General features: G+C 39.6%; 1 protein-coding gene across 2 annotated transcripts in view; it reads right to left on the minus strand.

The window, feature by feature from the left end:
- The window catches only part of PGBD2 (piggyBac transposable element derived 2), a 35,019-nt gene that overhangs the window by 6,948 nt on the left and 2,519 nt on the right, over nt 1-25,552 (minus strand). The window contains exons 2-3 of one of the 2 annotated variants that reach the window (XM_060636556.3): nt 24,728-24,852; nt 12,377-12,440 (exon numbers count right to left, since the gene is read on the minus strand). In XM_060636556.3, coding sequence (XP_060492539.1) covers nt 12,377-12,393 — 17 coding nt within the window. In that variant the 5' untranslated portion in view covers nt 12,394-12,440; nt 24,728-24,852. The remainder of the gene's footprint in view (nt 1-12,376; nt 12,441-24,727; nt 24,853-25,552) is intronic. The other variant, XM_060636559.3, reaches the window with a different exon arrangement.

Here is a 25,552-nt window from a genome sequence, read left to right on the forward strand (position 1 = left end):
AAGTAATCTACACAGTCAATGCAATCCCTATCAAAATAACACCAGCATTCTTCACAGAGCTAGAACAAATCATCCTAAAATTTGTATGGAACCAGGAAAGACCCCGAATAGCCAAATCAATCTTGAAAAAGAAAACCAAAGCAGGATGCATCACAATCCCAGACTTCAAGCTATACTATAAAGCTGTAATCATCAAGACAGTATGGTACTGGCATAAGAACAGACACTCAGATCAATCCAACAGAATAGAGAACCCAGAAATGGACCCACAAACGTATGGCCAACTAATGTTGGACAAAGCAGGAAAGACTATCCAATGGAATAAAGACAGTCTCTTCAGCAAGTGGTGCTGGAAAAACTGGACAGCGACATGCAGAAGAATGAACCTGGACCATTTTCTTACACCATACACAAAAATAAATTCAAAATAGATGAAAGACCTCAATGTAAGACAAGAAGCCATCAAAGTTCTCGAGGAGAAAGCAGGCAAAAACCTCTTTGATCTTGGCTGCAGCAACTTCTTACTCAACACGTCTCTGGAGGCAAGGGAAACAAAAGCAAAAATGAACTACTGGGACCTCATCAAAATAAAAATCTTCTGCATAGCGAAGGAAACAATCAGCAAAACTAAAAGGCAACCGAAAGAATGGGAGAAGATATTTGCAAACGACATATCAGATAAAGGGTTAGTTGCAAGATCTCTAAAGAACTTATTAACAACACCCAAAAAAACAAATAATTCAGTGAAGAAATGGGCAAAAGGTATGAATAGACATTTCTCCAAAGAAGACATCCAGATGGCCAACCAACACATGAAAAAATGCTTAATGTCACTCATCATCAGGGAAATAGAAATCAAAACTACCATGAGATATCACCTCACCCCTGTCAGAATGGCTAACATTAACAACTCAGGCAACAACAGATGTTGGCAAGGATGTAGAGAAAGAGGATCTCTTTCCACTGCTGGTAGGAATGCAAGCTGGTGCAGCCACTCTGGAAAAGTGTGGAGATTCCTCAAAAAATTAAAAATAGAACTACCCTATGACCCAGCAATTGCACTACTAGGTATTTATGCAAGGGATACAGGTATGCTGTTTCAAAGAGACACATGCACCCCAATGTTTATAGCAGTACTATCAACAATAGCCAAAGAATGGAAAGAGCCCAAATGTCCACACACGGATGAATGGATAAAGAAGATGTGGTATATGTACATATACACAATGGAATATTACTAGGCAATCAAAAGGAATGAAATCTTGCCATTTGCATCTACATGGATGTAATTCAGAAGCCAAACAGATTCAGAAAACATGGAATCCCCGTCTATCCTAACTTTCCCTGTGCACTAGGATCTAAATGGATGACAAGAGATACCTATATTTAATGAGCACCAACCACGAGCAGGCACTTCCCAGCAACTGACAATGGACACACTCCGCTCCTGACCTGCACAGCACTTGTCTACCTGGAGGTGAAAGATGACAGTTCAGCACACAAGTAGCTATGCAAGATGGGGGCCATCCTGGACAATGGGCAGAGAATGTAGCAAAGGAGTAGGACTGGGGTTACTATTTTAGATGGATGATAAGTGAAGGCTCCCAGGCAGGTGGCCTGAAAAAAGAGGGAGGGGGCCTTACAGACAGCTAGAAACAGGGTGTCCCAGGCAGAGAAAAAGAATTGTAGGCACAAGGCCCTGAGCCTGAAGGGACTTGATAACTGTGAACAGCAAGGAGGTCAGTGAGACTTCAGATGTAGTAAAGGGAGGAGAGCAGAGCACAGGCTGCCAGGACCAGGACCCACAGGGCTCTATAGGCCCTAATGAGGACATTCAGTAGTGTTCAGCTGTCACAGGAAGCCCTCTAGTAGGATGCAGAAGGGGCAGTGACACACATCACTGGCTATGAGAATGGACGGGCAAGGAAGGTGGGCTCTACTGCTGCCCTGTGTCACTCTGGCCCAACCTCCACATGAGAAGAATCTCAAACCAGAGGGAAGACACAAGCTTTACCGCAAAGGTTATTTCTCTACAGACCTACCCTTGGACTTGGGAGTTCACTGCATTAGAGATTCACTACAACCTCATTTGTTGAACACGGACTCCATCAGCCTCTGTGCTAGAGTCTACTAGGGCACAGGAGATCTGACCTCAGGGAAGGCAAGGTATTTCTCATGCTATGCCAGAAAGGGAACCCAGCTTTCAAGGATAGGAAATCTGAAGCACTTCCCATGGACCTCAGACTGAGAGGTTCTCAGGGGTCAATAGACAACTTGCCATCTTCTCAGCCTCTCCTATTTTCGAGCAGCAGATCCAGGCCTATATAGTCAGGGTTTCCACCACTCTCACTATCTAAGCTCCTGTGTGCCCCCATGCCTCCAAAAACTTTCTGTACATAGTTGTTAAGACTCCTGGAGTAGGACAGGATTTAGATGTCAGAGTAGTAGGAGGACCCTATACTTGCTTTGTCCATCAAACATAGCTAGATAAATATCAAATCCATTCCAAACACCCAAGAAATGAATGTGAGGACTGAGAGAACAAACTGCACAACTACAGGGATAAAAGAAGCCACACTGTGGAAGGGAGGAGGTGCAGAGGAGTGATTAGCGAGAAAAGAATCGTAGGTGCTGTGGGGGGTAAAGAGCCCTGATCACACAGGAAAGAGATTCAGAGACAGAGAGCACATGTGAGAAAGCATGTGCATGCAGGTCACTGCACAAGAAAAACACTTCCCCAAAACCACTGAGAAGCAAAACAATTGCGGCTGACTATTGCCAAGTTTTTCCAAGCAGTGGAACTCAAAGTCAGAAGTTTTAGAAGTCCATGCCATGACCAGAGACAGAACCTGACCAGCACAGATGTGCTTCTGTTGAGAGGGAGGGCAGAGGCCTGGGAGAAGACAGATGGTCTGCAGATACCCTGGGCCACACTGGGACAGACAGATCTCCTCCTTACAGTGCATTTGAGAGAGGTGGCACTGCCAGCGGGTGCCACTGAGCTACCCTATTCATTCCAATAGGAGCAGAGACACCTGCTGAGACCAGGTAACCTGAAAATCAGCCTTTCGCTGTGCTTTACCATACTCCAAGTGGCCGCACATTCTGTGACTGTCCTTCTGAGACAAGCAGGCACCAGCCACAGTGTAGTGAGACCCCACCCCAGACGATTAGTGCAGGGCCAACCATGCCAGGTCCCTTTGGAGTTCTGAAACTCAGCACAGGTTGTGTCCAGCACAGGACCATGATGCTGGGTGGGCAAAAGGCTCAGACACAGAATGGGTGAAGGCAGAGAGATCTGAGGAATTCCTGGGACACAGGAGGGGAGATTGTTCGATCTTCAGTGAGGGTTTCCTGAACATCAGTGGGCGCAAATGCCCCTCTGCAGGAAGACAGTGGGCTGAAACTATATTAATTCCCCACCTATCAGCACAGACAGACTTAAGTGAGAAACACAGCACACACAGTAGAGGCCTGAGCCACTTACACCAAGACCCGCCCCTGTAGGCTCTGCAGGTGCTTTTTCATGAGTGCAATTGTGCCTGAGAGCCAGAGCAGAAGCAGGTCCCGCTGCTAGAAGATGAGCACAAACCCCTTGCACCTACCAAGTCTACTGACAATGGAGTGATGCAAAACTTCAGCTCTAGTGGAAAATGGATCTGGCCTTTTGAACAAGCAGACCAAAACACACCGAGTTAAAACTCACCACACACTGGGCAAGGTCCAAACACAACCCAGTACAGACAAGGTGAAACTGCAGAGGACTGACGTGAGGGAAAGAGCAGTTAAAACACAAAAGCAGAGTGTACAAACTGCACACCAGAAACACTTCCTGGAGTGCCAAGCCGGGGTCAGTATATAGCATCTTCTTAATCTAGCCTTTACTCTCAGAAGCAGGAAATATAACAGGCTTTCCTAACACAGAGAAAACAGAGACTAAAGCAAAGTGCCAAGATGGAGAAATGGATCACAAAACAAAAAATAAGAAAAGGTCATAGCCAGAGATCTAATCAAAATAGATATAAGTAATATGCCTGTACCAGGATTTAAAACAACAATCATAAGGATATAGCTGGGCTTGAGAAAAGCATAGAAGACACCAAGGAGTCTCTTAACACAGAGATAAAAGATCTAAAAACTAGTCAGACAGTAATAAAAAATGCTATAACTGAGATGTGAAACCGATTCTAAGAAATGACCATGAGAATGGAAGAAGCAGAGGAATGAGTAAGTGATATGTAAGATAAAATTATGGAAGATAATAAAGCTGAGAAGAATAGGGAAAGAAAACATTAGATCAGAATGTAGACAATAGGGAACTCAGCAACTCCATAAGACGTAATAACATTTGTATCACAGGAGTGCCAGAAGAAGAGAGGAAAACAGGGGCAGAAACTTATTTGAGCAAATTATTGTGGAAAATGTCCCTAATCTGGGGAAGGAAACAAACATTCAAGTCAAGGACACACAGAGAACTCCCACCATAATCAACAAAAGCAGGGCAACACGAAGACATATTGTAGTAAAATTTGCAAAATACAGAGTTAAGGAAAAAATCCTGAGAGCAGCAAGGAAAAAGAAATCCCTAAGTCATAAGGGAAGACAAATAAGGTTAGCATACTTATCAGCAGAAACTTGGCAGGCTAGAAGGGAGTGGCATGATATATTCAAAGTGAATGGGAAAAATATGCAGCCAAGAATACTTTATCCAGCAATGCTGCCATTTAGAATAGAAGGAGAGATAAAGAGTTTCCCAGACAGGTAGGAGTTAAGATGGCAGAGCAGTAAGGGGACCCTGAGCTTGTCTTGTCCCTGAAACACAGCTAGATCAGCATCAAACCATTTTGAACACTTAGGAAATTGATCTGAGAATTATTGCAACAATCTGCATAATTTGAATCAGAGAACTTAGCAGGTACATGGTGTGGAGAGGTGAACTGGGGGGAGAAAAGCTGCGGAGCCGTAGAGGGTAGGAAGCCATTTTTGCAGAGAGAGGACTGGGGAGAAGGCAGCACATCAGGATCATGCAAGAAAAGCACTGCCCCCAAAAGTAGCTGGAGAGAAAGAAAGAAAGAGTGAAAACACTCGCATGGGACTAGACAAGAAATCTGTTCACAAAAACCACTGATGGAAGAAAGGAGGGGATTTCAATACCACCAGGATTCTATATATAGCTATATTCTATAATAGGACAGAATCTGAAGTTTTGGAGCTCAGTGCTTGGCGGTGCTCTGGTGAGTAAGTCAGGTGAATCCCCAGGAGCAGGAAGCATGGTTTGAGGGGTCCATGTGCCACCTGGGGAAAAGTGGTTCTTCTGATTGGAGTGTACTTGGTAGAGGCCATAGGCTTCCCCATGGCCAAAATTCCTGGCTTATCCCAGAGAGCTACCATGTAGCTGTAGTACTGAAACAAAGATGCCAGAGTGCACCATGACCTGTACAGGGTATGTGCTGTGATTCACCATAAACTCTGAGCCTCTGCTGCTGTGGGATCGTGCGAATGTTTTCTGTGGACACCCTTCCCCAAAGCATTAGTATGGGTCCAAGCCACAGGGATCTCTGAAGTGAGGGGTTTTGAAACACAGCTCTGTGTGAGATAAAACTCGGGAGGGAGGTGCCACCTGGAAGGGACACAGCTTGAACACAGACAGGGTGAAGGCAGGGAGCAGATAGAGGCCTGAGACCAAGGAGAGGCACTTGAATGCGTGTCCACAAGGGCAAAAATTCCCACATCAGACACTAGAGAGCTCTGTGAAGTCATTCTCACCACTAACAAGCATACATGCATGGATACACTCCTTGATCGACACCTATAAGCTAAGCAGTGCCACCAAATGGAGAACAGAAACAGTTACCCCACGCCCCACCCAGCTGTGCCCTCTAGGCACATGCCCCAGAAGACCAGGACAAATCCTTCCACCTACTTAGTCTATGAATTATAGTGTCTTACGAAGATTTCATTCTAGGGGAAAATGAATGTACTTCATTCAGGTTTCATTCTGTTTGCTTCTTCATTTGTTTGTTCGTTTTCTTTCCTTCTGTTTTTGCTTATCTTTTTTTTCCCTTCATTCTTTTCTCTTTCTTGGATACAGAAAAAGCAATTTTTTTATTTTTTTTATTTTCCTTATTTTATTCTATTACTTAAGAACTGTATTTTTCAATTTAAAATTTTGTTTATAGGGGCGCCTGGGTGGCTCAGTCAGTTGAGCATCCAGCTTTGACTCAGGTCATGATCTCACGGTTTGTGAGTTCGAGCCCCATGTCAGGCTCCATGCTGACAGGTCAGAGCCTGGAGCCTGCTTCCGATTCTGTGTCTCCCTCTCTCTCTGCTCCTCCCCCAGTCATGCTCTTTCTCTCTCTCAAAAATAAATAAACATTAAAAAAAATTAAAAAAAGAAAAAAGAAACACACCTAGTATCTAGCTTCCATTATTTGATTTGTATTGTATTATCTTGTTTGTAATTTTTTTAATTTTAATTTTTTTATTTTTTTTTTTGCCTCCAAAATGACAAGACAGAGGAATTCACCCCAAAAGAAAGAACATGAAAAAATGATGGCCAGGGATTTAATCAACACAGATATAAGAATGATGAGTGAATTAGAATTTCAAGCCACAATTATAATAATATTAGTTGGAGTTGAAAAAAGCACAGAAGATGCCAGAGAATCCCTTTCTGCAGAGATAAAAGAATTAAAATATAGTCAGGCCAAAATTAAAAATGCTATAACCAAGATGTAATCTTGAATGGACACCTTGTTGGCAAAGATAGACAAAGCAGAGAAGAGAATCAATAATACAGAAGATAAAATTATGGAAAATAAGGAAACAGAAAAAAGAAGGAAACAAAGGCAAAAGACTATGATACAAGACTGAGAGAATATAAATTATTAAAGAGGAATACCATTTGTATTATAGGAGTCACAGAAAATAAGGAAAGAGAAAAGGGGGCAGAAGGTTTATGTTAGCAAATTATAGCTGAAACTTTCCTAATCTGGGTAAAGATACAGACATCAAAATTCAAGAAGCACAGAGAATTCCCATTAGATTTAACAAAAACCAACATCACTACAGCATATCATAGTCAAATTCACAAAACACAGACAAGGAAAGAACCCTGAAAGCAGCAAGGAAAAAAGTCCTTAACCCACAAGGGAAGACAGATCAAGCTTGCAGTGGATATTCCACAGATACATGGCAGACCAGAAAGGAGTGGCAGTATATATTCAACGTGCTTATAGGAAAAATATGCAGCCAAGAATTCTTTATCTAGAAAGGCTGTCATTCAGAATAGAAAAAGAGATAAATAGTACCCCAAACAAAACCAGCCCTGCAAGAAATCATAAGGAGGTCTTTTGAGTGGAGAAAAAACAAAACAAACAAACAAAAATCAGACCAAAGGCAACAAAGATTAGAATGGGCCAGAGAGAACATCAACAGAAACACCAACTCTACAGGACACACAATGGCACTAAATTAATATCTTCCAATAATCACTCTAAATGTAAAAGGACTGAATGCTCCAATCAAAAGACATAGGGTATCAGAATTGATTAAAAAAAAACAAAAAAACAAAAAAACAAACAAAAAAAAACAACACCCATTTATATGCTGATTACAAGAGACTCATTTTAAACCTAAAGACATATGCAGATTGAATGTAAAGCGATGGAAAACCATCTATCGTGGCAATGAACATTAAAAGAAAGCCAGAATAGACATACCTATATCAGACAAACTAGATGTTAAAACAAAGACTGTAACAAGAGATGAGGAAGGGCATTATATAATAATTAAGGGGTCTATCTACAAAAAGATCTAACAGTTGTAAATATCTATGCTGCCAAGTTGGGAACAACCAAATTACAAATCAATCACAAACAGAAAGACACTCATTGATAAAAATACCATAGTAGTAGGGGACTTTAACACACAAATTACAACAATGGACAGATCATGTAAACAGAAAATCAACAAGAAAGAAAATAATCGCTTTGATTGATACAATGCATGAGATGGACTTAACAGTTATATTCAGAACATTTCATCCTAAAGTAGCAGAACACACATTCTTTTCCAGTGCACACGTAACATTCTCCAGAAAAGATCACATATTGGGTCACAAATCAGCACTCAGCAAGTACAAAAAGATTTACATCATACCATGCATATTTTTAGACAAAAACACTATGAAACTTGAAATCAACCACAAGAAAAAATATTTGGAAAGACCACAAATATTTGGACATTAAAAAAAATAATAAATCCTACTAAAGAATGAATGGGTTAACCAAGAAATCAAAAAAGAAATTTAAAAACACATGGGAGCCAATGAAATGAAAACACTATTGTCCAAAACCTTTGGGATTCAACAAAGGCAGTCATAAGAGGAAAGTATATAGCAATCCAGACATTCCTAAATAAGGAAGTAAATTCTTAGATACATAACCTAACCTTATACCTAAAGAAATTGGAAAAACAACAGCAAATAAAGTCCAAAACCAGAAGAAGAGGAAAATAATAAAGATTAGGGCAGAAATCAATGATATCAAAAAAACAAAAAAAACAAAACAAAAACAGAACAGATCAATGAAACCAGGAGCCGGTTCTTTGAAAGAATTAACAAAATTGATAAACTCCTTGCCATATTTATTAAAAAGAAAAAGGAATAGGACCAAGTAAATAAAATCACGAATGAAAGAGGAGAGATCACAACCGACTCACAGAAATGAAAACTACAATAAGAGAATACTATGAAAATTATATGCCAACAAACAGGGCAATCTGGAAGATGGACCAATTTCCTAGGAACTCACAAACTACCAAAAATGAAACAGGAAGAAATAGAAAATTCAAACAGCAAAGACATTCAGTCAGTAATCAAAAATCTCCCAACAAACAAGGGTCTAAGGGTGGATGGATTCCCAAGGGAATTCTACTAAACATTTAAAGACGAGATAATACCTATTATTCTGGAGCTGTTCCAAAAAATACAAATGGAAGGAAAACTTCCAAACTCATTCTATGAAGCCAGTATTACTTTGATTCCAAAACCAGACAAAGTTCCCACTAAAAAGGGTGTCTGTAAAAGTTACAGACCAATCTCCTTGATGAACATGGATGCAAAAATTCTGAACAAGATACTAGCAAGTTGAATCCAACAATGCATTGAAAAAATTATTCACCATTATCAAGTGGGATATATTCCTGGGCTGCAGGGCTGGTTCAATATTCGCAAATCAACATCATAACACCACATTAATAAAGGATAAGAACCATAAGATCCTCTCAATTGATGCAGAAAAAGCATTTGACAAAATACAGCATCCTTTCTTGATAAAAATCCTCCAGGGAGTAGGGATAGAAGGAACATAATGCAACATAATAAAGGCCACATATGAAAGACCCACAGCTAGTATCAATCTCAATGGGGAAAAACTGACAGCTTTTCCCCTAAGGTCAGGAACATGAGAGGGATGTACACTCTCACCACTGTTGTTCAACATAGTAATGGAAGTCCTAGCCTCAGCAATCAGACAACACAAATGAAAGGCATCCAAAATGGCAAGAAAGAAGTCAAATTTTCACTCTTTGCAGATGACATGATACTCTCTCTATGTGGAAAACTCAAAAAACTCCACCAAAATACTGCTAGAACTGATACATGAATTTGGCAAAGTCACAGGATATAAAATCAATGTAGGGGCGCTTGGGTGACTCGGTCAGTTGGGCGGCCTACTACAGCTCAGGTCATGATCTCGTGGTCTGTGAGTTCGAGCCCCACATTCGGCTCTGTGCTGACAACTCAGAGCCTGAAGCCTGCTTCCAATTCTGTGTCTCTCTCTCTGCCCCTTCCCTGCTTGCTCTGTCTCTGTCTCTGTCTCTCTCTCTCAAAAATAATAAGCATTAAAATTTTTTTTTAATAAAATAAAATTAACATAAAGAAATCGATTGAATTTCTATACACCGATAATGAAGCAGAAGAAAATGAAGGGTTCAATCCCATTTACAATTATAGCAAAACCATAAAATACATAGGAGTAAACCCAACCAAAGAAGCAAAAGATCTGTCCACTGAAAACTACAGAATGTTTATGCAAGAAATTGAAGAAAACTGAAGAAATGGAAAAACATTCCATGCTCATGGACTGGAAGAACAAATACTGTAAAAATGTCTATACTATCCAAAGCAATCTATACATTGAATGCAATCTGTATCAAAATAACTCTAGCATATTTCACAGACCTAGAACAATTTCAAAATTTGTATGGAACCAAAAAAGACCCCAGATAGCCAAAGTAATACTGAAAATGAAAACCAAAGCTGGAGGCACCACAACTTCTGATTTCATGAAGCTGTATTACAAAGCTGTAGTCATCAATATAGTATGGTACTAGCATAAAAACAGACAAAAAGATCAGTGAAACAGAGAACCCAGAAAGAGACCCAGAGATGTATGTAAAACTAATCTTTGATAAAGCAGGAAAGAATATCCAATGAAGAGACAGACTCTTCAGCAAATGGTGTTAGGAAAACTGGACAGCAACATGCAGAAGAATACACCTGGACCACTTTCTTGTACCATATACAAAAATAAATTAAAAATGGATGAAAGACCTAAATGTGAGACAGGAAACCATCAAAATCCTAGAGGAGAATACAGGCAGCAACCTCTTTGACGCTGGCCATAGCCACTTCTTACCAGATACATCACTGGAAGCACAGAAACAAAAGTGAAAATGAACTACTGGGACTTGAAGAAGATAAATAGGTCCTGCACAGCAAAGGTAACTATCAACAAAACTAAAGGCAACCTAGGGTACGGGAGAAGATATTTCCAAATGACATATCTGATTGATAAAGGGTTAGTATCCAAATCTATAAAGAACTTATAAACTGCAATACTCCCAAAAAAATAATCCAGTTAAAAAACTGGCAGAGGACATGAATAGAATCTTCTCCAATGAAGACATCCCAATGGCTAACAGAAACATGAAAAGATGTTCAAAACCACTCATCAAGGAAATACAAATCAAAACTACAATGAGATACCACCTCACACCTGTCAGAATGGCTAAAATTAACACAAGAAAACAACGGATATAGGAGAAGATGCAGAGAAAAGGGGAGCTCCCTTTCACTGATGGTTGGAATGCAAATTGGTACAGCCACTCTAAAAGAGATGGAGGTTCCTCAAAAGTTAAAAATAGAATTACCCTATGATCCAGCAGTTGTACTACTAGGTATTTATGCAAAGAATACAAAAACACAGATTCTAAGGGGCATGTGCACCCCATATTTATAGCAACATTATCAATAATAGCCAAATTATAGAAGGAGACCAAATGTCCATCAATTGATAAATGGATAAAGATGTCGTGTATACACACACACACACACAATGGAATATTAGTTATTAAAAAGAATGAAATCTTGTCATTTGCAAATTCGTAGATGGAGGTAGAGTGTGTTAAGTGAAATAATTCAGTTAGACAAATACCTTATGATTTCACTCATATGTGGAATTAGAAAAAAAAAAGAGAGATGCACATAGGAGAAGGAATAAAACAAAAGGAGGGATGCAATCCATAAGAGACTCTTAACTATAGAGAACAAACTGAGGGTTGCTGGAGGGTTGGAGGTGGATGGGGAGATGGGCTAACTGGGTGATGGGCATTAAGGAGGACACTTGTGATGAGCACTAGGTGTTATCTGTGAGTGATGAATCACTAAATCCTACTACTGAAACCAATATTGCACTATATGTTAACTAACTAGAATTTAAATAAAACTTGAAACAAACAAACAAAAAGACTCCTAGAGTGGGAAGGCTTGCAGGGACTGAAGCAGCCCCAGTAGCAACCATCTTGTGGATTAAAAGATGAGGAAAGTAAATCACATTTTTAAATTTTTTTAATGCTTATTCATTTTTGAGAGACAGAGAGAGAGAGAGAGCGTGTGAGTGAGTGGGGGAAGGGCAGAGAGAGAAGGAAACACAGGATCTAAAGCAGGCTCTAGGCTCTGAGCTGTCAGCACAGAACCCGACGCAGGGCTCAAACCAACAAACCATGAGATTATGAGCTGAGCTGAAGTCAGACACTTAATCGACTGAGACACCCAGGCACCCCAGAAAGTAAATCACATTTTTAGATCAAGTATAGACACTGGAACTACAGGGCCACACCTATCCCACACACCCGACCTTGTCTGCCTCACCTTTTCTCCATCCTCCCAGTCTCCTCTCTCTTCCTACTTTTTCCTTCTAGAGACCAAATGCTTAGTGAGGTCAGTAAGACTAAGGGCTAAAAATGTCATGGGCTTGGGCATTTCAAAGAGAATTAATCACTTGCATAAAGTCTTTCATCAAACAGGACTTACCTTGAAGTTGAAGCCATGATATTCTGGGAACACAGAGTGGTCTTTATGTGCAAAGTCAAAGAATCTGTAAGGCAACAAAAATTGATTTTTAAAAATCGTATCTTAAGTAGAAAGGCAACAGGACTTTCTAGACCATTTAAGGAAAACAAAAACAAAAACAAAAAACATCTCTAGCTTAAGGTTCACCAGCAGAGTAAATGGACTGAGTATACAGGGACAGGGATGGTGTCTAGCCAACTGGTTAAGCAGAGGGAAAAACAACAAGATCTCCACCTCACACTTCACATCAAAATACATTGTAGGGCAGAGTTTCCCACCATCAGAATTATTGTCATGTTGGCTGAATGAGTCTTTGCTGTGGGGGGGCTGTCCTGTGTATTATGGGATGTTTAATAGCTCTCCAGCCCTCTATCCAAAAGAAACCAGAATACCCATCCCTTATTTGTAGAAATCAAAAATGTTTCCAGATATTGCCAAGTGTCCCATAGGGTAAAAATTGCTCCTGGTGAACAACTATTATTCTATATCAGGATTGCCAATGAAAGTTATTATAATAGTGGAAATGTTTTGTATCATTGGTACCTAATATGGTAGCTATGAGCCACCTATGATTATTAAACATCTGATATATGGCTTGTGACTGAGAAAGTGAATTTTTAATTTTATGTGATTTCAATTAATTTTAATGTAGATAGTCATATATTCCTAGCCAGCGGCCAGTGCATTTGACAGTGAAGTCCTAGATATGTAAAGAACTGACTATGAAACAAGATTCTCCTTAACAACCAATGGATTAAAGAAGAAATTAAAAAGAAAACTTAAATATATCTTGTTGGAGTGCATAGGTGGCTAAGTTGGTTAAGTGGTTTCAGCTCAGGTCATGACCTTATGGTTCATGAGATCAAACCCTGCATCGGGATCTGGGAGTCTGCGCTGTCAACACAGAGCCTGCTTGGGATTCTTTCTCTCCCTCTCTCTCTACCCCTCCCCTGCTCATGCTTGCACACTTGCACATGTGCTCTATCTCTCTCTCAAAAATAAGTAAATAAACATTAAAAAAAACTAAGGGGCACCTGGGTGCCTCAGTGGGTTGAGCATCCAACCTCAGCTCAGGCCATGATCTCGCAGTTCGTGAGTTCAAGCCCCACATCAGGCTCGCTACTGTCAGTGCAGAGCCCGCTTCAGATCCTCTGTCCCTCTCTCCTTCCACCCCTCCCCACTTGCACTCTCTCAAAAATAAATAAAATATTAAAAAAAACAAAAAGTATCTTGAAACAAATGAAAAAGAAACACAATATATCAAAACATATAGGATGCAGCAAATGATTTCTAGGAGAGAAGTTTATAGTTATAAACACATACATTAAATAGATAGATCAAAAAAAAACACTTAACTTCATATCTTAGGAACTATAAAAAGAATAGATGAATGGATTAAAAATATGTGATACAATAGAATATTATTCACCCATAAAAAGAACAAAATCTTGGGCCCCAGGTTACAAATGCAGAGGAGTAGGGTGACCCTAAGTTTGTCTCCTTCCTCGACCACAACTAGATAAATATCAAATCATTATGAACATCCAAGAAACCAATCTGAGGACTGAGAGAACAAAGTTGCACATCTACAAGCAGAAAAAAGACCACCTTGAGGAAGGTATGAGGTGCAAAGAACTGATTTAAGAGAGAAAAGCGCTGCAGGTGCTGCAAAGGACATGGAGCCCTGAATATGGACAAAAAAGAGTTAAAGAGAATGAGAGAAAGAGTGAGAAAAAGAGTGAAAATGTGCAGGGGATTGCACAAGAAAACTCTTCCCCAAAACCACTGAGTGGCAAAAGGAAAGGGTTTTAATATTGGAGGTTTTATAAACAGCAGAGTGCAGAGTCTAAAGTTGCAGAGATCAGTGCCATCACCGTGGTCATGCCTGGCAGCATTAGCAGTGTTCTGGTGGGGAAGGACGGCAGACACCCAGGAGCAGGCAGATCCCCTGGATCAGACAGGAAGAAAGAGTTCCCCTGTCTGGGGTGCATTGGTAGAGGTGATATGGCCTCTCTGGGGGCAAAAGATCCTGCAGGAGCCATTGAACTGCCCTGTTCATCAGCAAAGGAACAAAGATACTGGCTGAGGACAGCAAACCTTGGTGCTGGCTTTGTGCTGTGATTTACCATAAACTCCAAACTGCTGTGCAGCCACATGACTGTTTTCTGGGACTGCCAGCACTGGCCACAGCACACAGCAAGACCCTCCCCCAGAGGATCAGCAGAAGTCTGCACCTCAGGGTGAGTTTTGAAACTCAGTCATGCCACAGATAAAACACAGAAGTGCTGTGCCTCCTGGTAGGCAGACAGTTCATATATAGGATGATGACGGGTATCTGACAGAAGCTTGGAACAAAGGAGGGGTGACTCTTTGATCATCTGTGAGGGCTTCCTGAGGAGCAGTATGCATGAGGTCCCTGATCCAGAGATAAGAAAGCAGGGAATAACCATTCTTCCCCCATCCTTCAACTCTGACCAACTTCAGGGAACAAAACAGCATCACCAAGTGGAAGCTGGAGCTGCTTACTGAAAGCCTCACCCCACTGTGCTCTGCAAGTACAACTTGACTAGGGCAAGTCCTCCTGATAATCAGAGCAATCAGCTCCTACCCCAGAATATCAGCACAAATCCCTCACATGCACCAAGTCTACTGATAATAAAGTGCTACAAAGCTTCAGCTCTAGAGGAAACAGGATCTAGCCTCCTTTGGATTTATATATATGTATGTGTATATACACACACATATATACACATACATATATGTACATATGTATATATAAATACAGAGAAAGGAATTTTTGTTTATTCTTTTTCTATTTTTATTGTTTATTTATTTATTATAAAAGAGAGACAAAGTGTGCACGAGTGAGTAGGGGAGGAACTGACAGAGAGGGAGAGAATCCCAAGCAGGCTCTGCAATGTTAACACAGAGCCCAATGTGAGGTTCGATCTCACAAACTGTGAGATCATGACCTGAGCCAAAAGCAAGAGTCAGACACTTAACTGGCTAAGCCACCCACACGCTATTTTATTTTTTAAATTATTATTTTATTCTATTTGTTTTATTTTTCTTTTTTATTTTGGATCAAGTGTCTCTTAACAAGGAGACCAAAACACACTGAAGATCTAGCCTGCTTTCTTCTCTATCTCTTTCTCCCTCACTTTTTTTTTTTTTTTGACCTCCAAAGTGACAAGTAGAAATTCATCCCATCCCAAAAGAAAAAAATGGAAAAATTCATGGCCAGAGATTTAATCAACACAGATATAAGATGTCTGAACTAGAATTTGAAACAACAATTTTAAGGGTACTAGCTGATATTGAAAAAAGCATAGAAGACACTAAGGAATCCATTACTACAAAGACAAAAGAACTAAAAACTAGTCAGGCCAAAATTAAAAATGCTATAACCGAGATACAAACCTGAATGGGTGCCATGACAGAGAGGACGCAGAGGTAAGAATCAGTGATACAGAATCTAAAATTATGGAAAGCAATGAAACTGAAGAGGAAAAGAAAGGTTTCAGATCACGAATATAGACTTTAGGAACTCAGTGACTCCTTAAACTGTTATAACATTCCCAGAAGATGCAGAGAAAAAGGTAGAGGGTTATCTGAGTAAATTATAGCCGAAAACTTCCCTAATCTGGGGAATAAAACTGACACCACAATCCCAAGAAGCACAGAGAACTCCCATTAAATTCAACAAAAGTTACCCACCATGAAGACACATCATAGTCAAATACACAAAATAATACACACAGGGAAAAAATCCTGAAAGCACAGAGCAAAAAAGTCCTTCACCTATAAGGGAAAACATATCAGGTTCACAACAGATGTCCACAGAAACTTGACAGGAGAGAAGGGAATAGCATGATATATTCAACGTGCTGAATAGGAATCATATGCAACCAAGAATACTTTGTTCAAAAAGGATGTTATTCAGAATAGAAGGAGAGATAAAGAGTTTCTCAGACCAGCAAAAACTAAAGGAGTTCATGACCACTAAACCAGCCCTGCAAGAAATAGTAACAGGGACTCTTTGAGTGGGGAAAAAAAAACCAAAACCAAAAAGGATAGAAGGGAAAAGAGAACATCACCAGAAACACCAACTTTACATGTAACAAAATGGCACTAAATTCATATCTTTCAATAACCATTCTGAATGTAAATGGACTAAATATTCTAATCAAAAGACACAGGATGTCAGAACAGATTAAAAACAACAACAACAAGAAAAAACCAAGACCCCATCAATATGCTGCCTATAAGAGAGTCATTTTAAACTAAAGACAACTGCAGATTGAAAGTGAGGGGATTGGGGCGCCTGGGTGGCGCAGTCGGTTAAGCGTCCAACTTCAGCCAGGTCACGATCTTGTGGTCTGTGAGTTCGAGCCCCGCGTCAGGCTCTGGGCTGATGGCTTGGAGCCTGGAGCCTGTTTCTGATTCTGTGTCTCCCTCTCTCTCTGCCCCTCCCCCATTCATGCTCTGTCTCTCTCTGTCCCAAAAATAAATAAAAAAAAAAAAAAAAAAACAAAAACGTTGAAAGTGAGGGGATGGAGAATCATCTATCATGCTAATGGCTGTCAAAAGAAAGCCACAGTACCCATACTTAGATCATACAAATTACATTTTAAATCAAAGACAGTAACAAGATGTTGGTGAGGATGCTGTGAAAGGGGAACCTTTTGCACTCTTGGTGGAAATGCAAACTCTGGAAAACAGTATGGAGGTGCCTCAAACAATTAAAAACAGAACTACCCTACGACCCAGCAATTGCACTAGGTATTTATCCAAGTATACAAAAATGCTGATTCAAAGGAACACATGCACCACAATGTTGACAGCAGCACTATCGACAACAGCCAAATTATGGAAAGAGCCCAAATGTCCATCAACTGATGAATGGATAAAGAAGATGTGGTATATATCAGGGCGCCTGGGTGGCTCAGTTGGTTAAGCGTCCGACTTCGGCTCAGGTCATGATCTCGCATCCAATCTTCGGCTCAGGTCATGAGTTCAAGCCCCACGTCAGGCTCTGCGCTGGAGCCTGCTTTGGATTCTGTGTCTCCCTCTCTCTCTGCCCATCCCCCACTCATACTCTGTCTCTCTCTCAAAAATAAATAAAATTTTTTTTTAAATATTTAAAAAAAAAGATGTGGTGTATATGTACAATGGAATACTAATTGGTGATCAAAAAGAATAAAATCTTGCCATTTGCAACAACATGGATGGAATTAGAGTGTATATGTAAAGCAAAATAGTCAGAGAAAGACAAATAATCATGATTTCACTCATGTGGAATTTGAGAAACTCAACAGATGAACATAGAGGAAGGGAAGGAAAAATAAGACAAAAACAGAGAGGGAGGCAAACCATAAGAGACTCTTATATACAGGGAACTGATGGTTGCTGAAGGGATACTGCATGGGGGGATGCACTAAATGGGTGATGGGCATTAAGGAGGGCACTGGTTGGGATGAGTACTGGGTGTTATATGTAAGTAATTAATCACTAAATTCTACTCCTGAAATCATTTTTACAATATATTTTAACTAACTTGAATTTAAATAAAAAATAAATTAAAAAAAAAAATTAAAAAACATAAAGCAAAAAATAAATAAATAAAAAATAAACCAAAGACTGTAACAGGAGATGAAGAAGTGCATTACATCACAGTTAAGCGGTCTATCCATCAAGAAGATCTAACAATTTGGGGAGATTAAGTGTCCGACTTCAGCTCAGGTCATGATCTCATGGTTGGTGGGTTTGAGCCCCGTGTTGCAGTCTGTGTTGACAGCTCAGAGCCTGGAGCCTGTTTCAGATTCTATGTCTCCCTCTCTCTCTCTGACCCTCCGCTGCTCATGCTCTTTCTCTCTCTCTCTGTCTCTCTTTCTCTCAAAAATGAATAAACATTTAAAAAATTAAAAACAAAAGATCTAACAATTTTAAATACTTAGGGTCCAATTGAGAGTTCCCAAATATAAGAATCAATTAATAACAAACATAAAGAAACTCATTGACAGAGAACTTTAACACCCAACTGACAGTAATGGACAGATCACCTAAGCAGAAAATCCACAAGGAAATAATGGCTTTGAATGACACACTGGAGCAGAGAGACTTAACAGACATATTCAGAACATTTCATCCTAAAGCAACAGAATACATATTCATCTCAAGTGTACATGGAACATTCCCCAGAACAGATCACATTAGGTCACATATCAGTCCTCAACAGGTACAGAAATATCGAGATCATGCCCTTCATACTGTCCTATCACAATACTATGAAACTTGAAGTCAACCACAAGAAAAAATATGGAAAGCCCTTGGAGGTTAAAGAACATCCTACTGAAGAATGAAAAGGATTAACCAGGAAATTAAAGAATTTAAAATGTACGTGGAAGCAAATGAAAATGAAAACACGACAGTCCAAACCCTTTGGGATGTAGCAAAGGCAGACCTAAGAGGGAAATAGATCACAATATAGGCCTACCTCAAAAAAGAAGAGAAGTCTCAATACACAAGGTTACACAATAACCTTACACCTAATGAAGCTAGAAAAGGAAAAGCAAATAAAGTCTGAAGCCAGCAGAAGAAGGTAAATAATAAGGATTAGAGCACAATAAATGGTATAGAAATTAAAAAAAAAAAAAAGATCAACAAAACGAGGAGCTGGTTCTTTGAGAGAATTAATAAAATTGATAAACCCCTAGCCAGACTTATCAAAAAGAAAAGACAAAGGACCCAAATAAATAAAATCACAAGTGAAAGAGGAGACATCACAACCAACACTTCAGAAATACAAACAACTCTAAGAGAATATTAAGAAAAATTATATGCCAACAAACTGGGCAATCTAGAAGAAATGGACAAGTTTCTAGAAAAATACAAACTAACAAAACTAAAACATGAAGAAATAGAAAATTTGAATAGACCCGTAACTAGCCAAGAAATTGAATGTTATCAAAAATCTCCCAACAAACAAAAGTCCAAGGCCAGACAACTTGCCAGGGGAATCCTACCAGACATTTAAAGAAAAGTTAATATATACCCTGCTCAAATTGTTCCAAAAAACAGAAATGGAAGGAAAACATCCAGTCTCATTCTACAAGGCCAGCATTACCTTAATCCAAAAATGAGAAAGAGAACCCACTAAAATAGAGAACAGGCCAATATTCCCAATGATCATGGATACTAAAATCCTCAACAAGATACTAGCAAATTGTATCCAACAGGACTTAAAAGATTTATTGCCCACGATCAGCGGTATTTATTCCTTGGATTCAGGGGTGGTTCAGTGTTCACAAATCAATATGATACACATTAAAAAAAAAAGCCACAAACCATATGATCCTCTCAATAAATGCAGAAAACGTATTTGACAAAGTATAGCATACATTCTTGAAAAAAAAAGCCCTCAGCAAAATAGGGATAGATAAAACATACCTCAACATAATAAAGTCCGTATCTGAAAGACCCCACAGCTCATACAATCCTCAATGGGGAAAAACTGAGAGCCTTTCCTCTATGGTCAGGAAGAAGACAGGGCTGTCCACTCTCACCATACTATTTAACATAGTATTATAAGTCTTAGCCTCAGCAACCAGACAGCAAAAAGAAACAAAAAGTATTCAAATCACCAAGGAAGAAGTCAAACTTTCACTATTTGCAGAAGACATGTTACTCTATTTAGAAATCCCAAAAGACTTCACCCAAAAATTGCTAGAACTGATAAATGAATCCAGCAAAATTGGAGCATACAATTTCAATGTACAGAAATGTATTGCATTAAACAACAATAACGACACAGCAGAAATCAAGGAATCAATCCCATTTACAATTGCACCAAAAACCGTAAGATACCTAGGAATAAACCTAACCAAAGAGGTAAGAGATCTGTACTCTGAAAACCATAGAACACTTATGAAAGAAACTGAAGAGGACACAAAGAAATGGAAAACCATTCCATGTTCATGGATTGGAAGAACATTGTTAAAATGTCTACATTTTACACAATGCAATCTACACATTTAATGTAATCCCTGTCAATATCCTGACCCCATACCACCAGCATTTTTCACAGAGCTACAACAAAGAATCCTAAAATTTGTATGGAACCAGAAAAGACCCCAGATAGCCAAGCAATCCTGAAAAAGAAAAGAAAAGCTGGAGGCATCACAATTCCAGATATTAAGCTCTATTACAAAGCTGTAATCATCAAGACACTATGGTACTGGCACAAAAACAGACACACAGATCAATGAAACAGATAGAAAATGCAGGAATGGAACCACAATTATATGGTCCATTAATCTTCAACACAGCAAGAAAGAGTATCAAATAGAAAAATGTCTCTTTAAAAAATGGTGCTGGGAAAACTGGACAGCAACATGCAGAAGAATGAAACTAGACCACTTTCTTATAACATACACAAAAATAAATTCAAAATGGATGAAAGACCTAAATGTGAGACAGAGAACCATCAAAATTCTAGAGGAATTTTGCTGTATTACAGGCAGCAACCTCTTTGACCTTGGCCACAGCAACTTCTTACTAGATACATCACCGGAGGCACAGAAACAAAAGCAAAAATGGGCTATTGGACCTTGATGAATATAAAAAGATCCTGCACAGTGAAGTAACTATCAACAAAACTGAAAAACAACCTAGGGAACAGAAGAAGATATTTCCAAATGATATATCTGACTGATAAAGGGTTAGTATCCAAAATCTATAAAGAACTTACCAAACTCAGCACCCAAAAACAAATAATCCAGTAAAGAAATGGGAGAGGACATGAACAGAAACTTTTCCAAAGAAGACAGCCAGATGGCTAATGGACACATGAAAAGATGCTCACCATCACTCATCATCAGGGAAATATGAATCAAAATCACAATGAGATACCACCTCACACCTGTCAGAATGGCTAAAATTAACAACACAAGAAACAACAGGCATTGGCGCGATTGTGGAGAAAGGGAAACCCTTTGGCCCTGCTGGTGGGAATGCAAACTGGTACAGCCACTCTGGAGAACAGTACGGAGGTTCCTCAAAAAGTTAAAAATAGAACTACGTTATAATCCAGCAATTGCACTATTAGATATTTACCCAAAGGATACAAAAATACAGATTCAAAGGGGTCAACGCACCCCAACGTTTATCACAGCCTTATTAACAATAGCCAAACTATAGAAAGAGCCCAAACGTCCATCAACTGATGAATGGATAAAGAATGGACACATGGACACATGGACACATGGACACACACACACACACACACACACACACAGGAACATTATCACTCAGCCTTCAAAAAGAATGAAATCTTGCCATTTGCAAAGAGGTGGATGGAGCTACAGTATTTTATGCTAAGTGAAATAATTCATTCAGAAAAAAACAAATAACCACATAATTTTACTCAAATATTCAACTTAAGAAACAAAACAGATGAACATACGGAAGAGGGAAAAAAAAGAGAGGGAAGGAAACCATAAGAGACTCTTAATGATGGAGAACAAACAAGGTTGATGGAGTGGTGGGTGGGGATGGGCTAAATGGGTGCTGGGTAATAAGGAGGGCACTTGTGATGATGAGCACTGGATGTTGTATGTAAGTGATGGATCATTTTATTCTACTCCTGAAACCAATATTGCACTGTATGTTAACTTGTACTTAAATAAAAATTAAATATATATATATATATCATATATATATATGGCTATATATGTTATTAAATTAAATTAAATATTTATTAAATATATTAAATTAATAAATATTAAAATTAAATATATATATATCATATATATATATGATATATATATATATGGCTAGATAAAGAAAATGTGGTATATACTTACAATGGAGTATTATTCAGTCTCAAAAAGGAATAAAATCTTGTTACATGTTATAGCATGGATGAAACTTAAGGATATTATGCTAAATAAACCAATCACAAAAAGACAAACACTGTAGGATTCCATTTATATGAGGTATCTAAATTATTCCAATTCATAGAAACAGAAAGTAGAAGGGTGGTTGCTAACACCAGTGGGGAGGGTAGAGGGGGAAATGGGGAGATGATGCTTAATGGGTATAGAGTTTCAATGTTGCAAGATAAAAGTGTTCTCAAGATTGGCTGTAAAACAATTTGAGTATATTAACACTAGTGAAAAGCAGTTAATATGGCAAATTTTATTTTATGTTAATTTTTACAATTATCAGAGAAAAAGAAGGTAACTTCTAGAGAAAAAATCTCCTACTTGCTAGAAGGATATAATAATTTTAAATTTTATGCACTTAATAACAACTTCAAAATAAAGTAAAAATTAACTGCAGAAGCTGACAAATCCATCACAGTAGTGAGAGATTCAATACACCTCTTTCAGTGATTAATGATCAAGCAGACAAAATTACTGAGACCTGAACAGCAAAACTGACAATGTTTGGTCTATCCTAAACAGCAGTGATGTCAGCAAGATGGAAGAACAGAAAGTCCCTATCTTGTGTCTCCCCACACAATGATTTGGCAGCCAACCACAGAAAAGTGCCTTTGTAGGTGCTTTGGGATCCAGGTAGCAGGCTTCTAAACTGGGGTGAACCAAGACTAAGGAAAGCTTCTTTGAAAAAAAGGCCAGCACTCTGGTGGCAAGTTCACCAAATGCAGCGTGGCCTACAAACCAAAGGCAGCCTCAATACCCTAGAGACTGAGCTCCAGGCCTGCCTGGCCATAGTCCTGCAACCAATCCCATGTGCCAAGGAACTTAGGAAGAGCCACAGTGTCCACACACCAATAATAGGTCCCCCAGCCTTGGACCAGACTACGGATCCCAAAGCACCCCTGTGTCCAGGCTCTAGTCCTGCCTTTAGTCCTGCTCACCCAGGGACCCAGCAGCACCCATCCATTCTTCTAGTATGAGGCCTGCTGACCTCATTGTCAGCTGTGGACCCAGAAGCAGCCCTCAGACATGGTTTCAGCCTCTCTCTGCCACAGTCTAGGGTAGGTCCAGGGAACCAGTGGGAGACACACCGACCCAATCCCCCAGTGGCAGACCAGCTAATCTTAGTCCCAGCTGTGGTCCCTGAAGCAGTCCCTGTGGTTCAGCTGCAGCCTTGACTGAATGTGGTCCCAAAGGCAGTCACATCCACCTGGGGACCAGCAAGAACCACATCTTTCCGCAGAAAGTATTAACCATAAAGAAAATGATAAATTATACCACATTTAAATTAAGAACTTCTTAGTTCATCAGAAAAAACTCATAAATAGAAAAAGTTATCTGTAACAAATATAAGGGATTAGTATCTAGGAGACCCAAAGAATCTAAGATATACAAAGAAATCAGAGGAACAATTAAGAAAAACACAAATAACACAACAGGAAAATGGGTAAAAGGATATCAGCAGGTACTTCTCAAAGGAAATACAAACAGCATGCAAACATGAAAAGACAGTCAATCTCATTATTATTAGGGAAATAAAAATTTCAATCACGATTGAGGTATCATTTCACACATCACTTCACTAGGTTGGCAAAAATTTTAAAGGCAGACATTATCAAGTATTGGAGAGGACCATGAGTCATACAAGAGCCCTCATAGTGCTGGAAGGAGTGTAAAAGGTGCATTAGTATCTATGCCCAAACTCACACCCAGCAATCCACCCCAAGTATTTACCCTAGGGCAGGAGTTCTCAGCCTCAGCAATGACACTGGGGACTAAACAATTCTTCAGTGTGTGGGAGGGCTGGAGATGGGGAGGCTGTCCTGTGCATTACAGAATGTTTAGCAGCATGCATGACCTCTACCCATTAGAGACAGTAGCACCTCACTTACCAGTTATGACAACAAAAAAGGATCTCCCTTTTTTTGTTGTATAATGAAATACAACAAAAAAAGTGAATGAAGAACTTCAGCCACACACACCACTGAATGAATTGCAAAAAAACTCATTAGCAAAAAAATTCATTAGCAAAAAAAACCCACATACTTCATTACATGCATTCATTTTATAAGGACCAAAAAGGTAAACAAAACTAAAGTATGTATTATCTGGAAATACATACATACACATGGTAAAACCATAAAGAAATGCAAGGAAATGATTAAAAGATACTTCAGGACAGTGGTTACCTCTGAAGAGAAAAGATGAACTGGAGCAGACAGATAAATGACTTCTAAGGTTTGGATAAGGTTCCATTTCTTAAACTGAGCAGGATATTCAACATTGTTTCATTATTTTTGTTCACATGCACTTTATATATTTTTTGCACACTCACACAGACACACACAAAGGCACAAGGATATTTGCACACCCGTGAGCAAATACTAGCGAGTTGATCCACTCTGTGCCCCTCAGGAAGACTGCTGTCTCCGGTGATGAAGGAGTGGCAGGCAGAAGGTATTCTGTGGTGTTCCAGAACACATGTATCTTGCACAACTAGAGGAAGAAAATTAGAAAACAGTTATCTCCCCACTGTATAGTCTCATGAAGAGTCTCTTTACAGAATCCTTATTTCTCAAAGCCCAGCCAGCCCACATCCCATCTGGTCCACACAGCGTCTCTGACCACCTCACCTCTTCCTCTGGTCTACTTGACGCTGCATATAAATTCCCCTACAGCCCAACCACACAAGATGCAGGCATCATGGAAACAAGTCCCACAAGCCCTTAGTGTATCTGAGTATGTGACTATAACCTCTATGGGCCTCCCACCTCCCTCCTCCTCTGACCTTCCTCAGCACTCAGGCAGGCTGGCTATAGATGCTAGGTGTCTAAACAGTAGGAGAAAGACCTTGGTCCTTCAACCCCTCTCCCCACCTCCCATTCACAAATCTGCAGCCTGGTAAGAATGTAGACCATGGAGCCACCAGTGGCAAGCTCTGTAACAATGGGTAAGTTGCTAACCTTGTCTGTGCCCACATCTCCTCACCTATAAAATGATATCTTCCATGGTACCAATCCTAGTGGGGTCACTGTGAAGATAAGAGTCAAGGCATGTGAAGCACATACAAGGGGCCCAGCTCTAAAAGTGTTAGCTATCATTTGAGATCCACAATCCCTCCCCCCACAATTCTCAGAAGTCAAAAATGCTGTGAAAACTGAACAATTCTTCAAAATGTACCAACAAACTCTGGCAG

This window comes from Panthera onca, chromosome A1 (assembly GCF_046562875.1).
Source record: "Panthera onca isolate mPanOnc1 chromosome A1, mPanOnc1 haplotype 2, whole genome shotgun sequence".
In the NCBI taxonomy this organism is placed as follows: Eukaryota; Metazoa; Chordata; class Mammalia; order Carnivora; family Felidae; genus Panthera; species Panthera onca.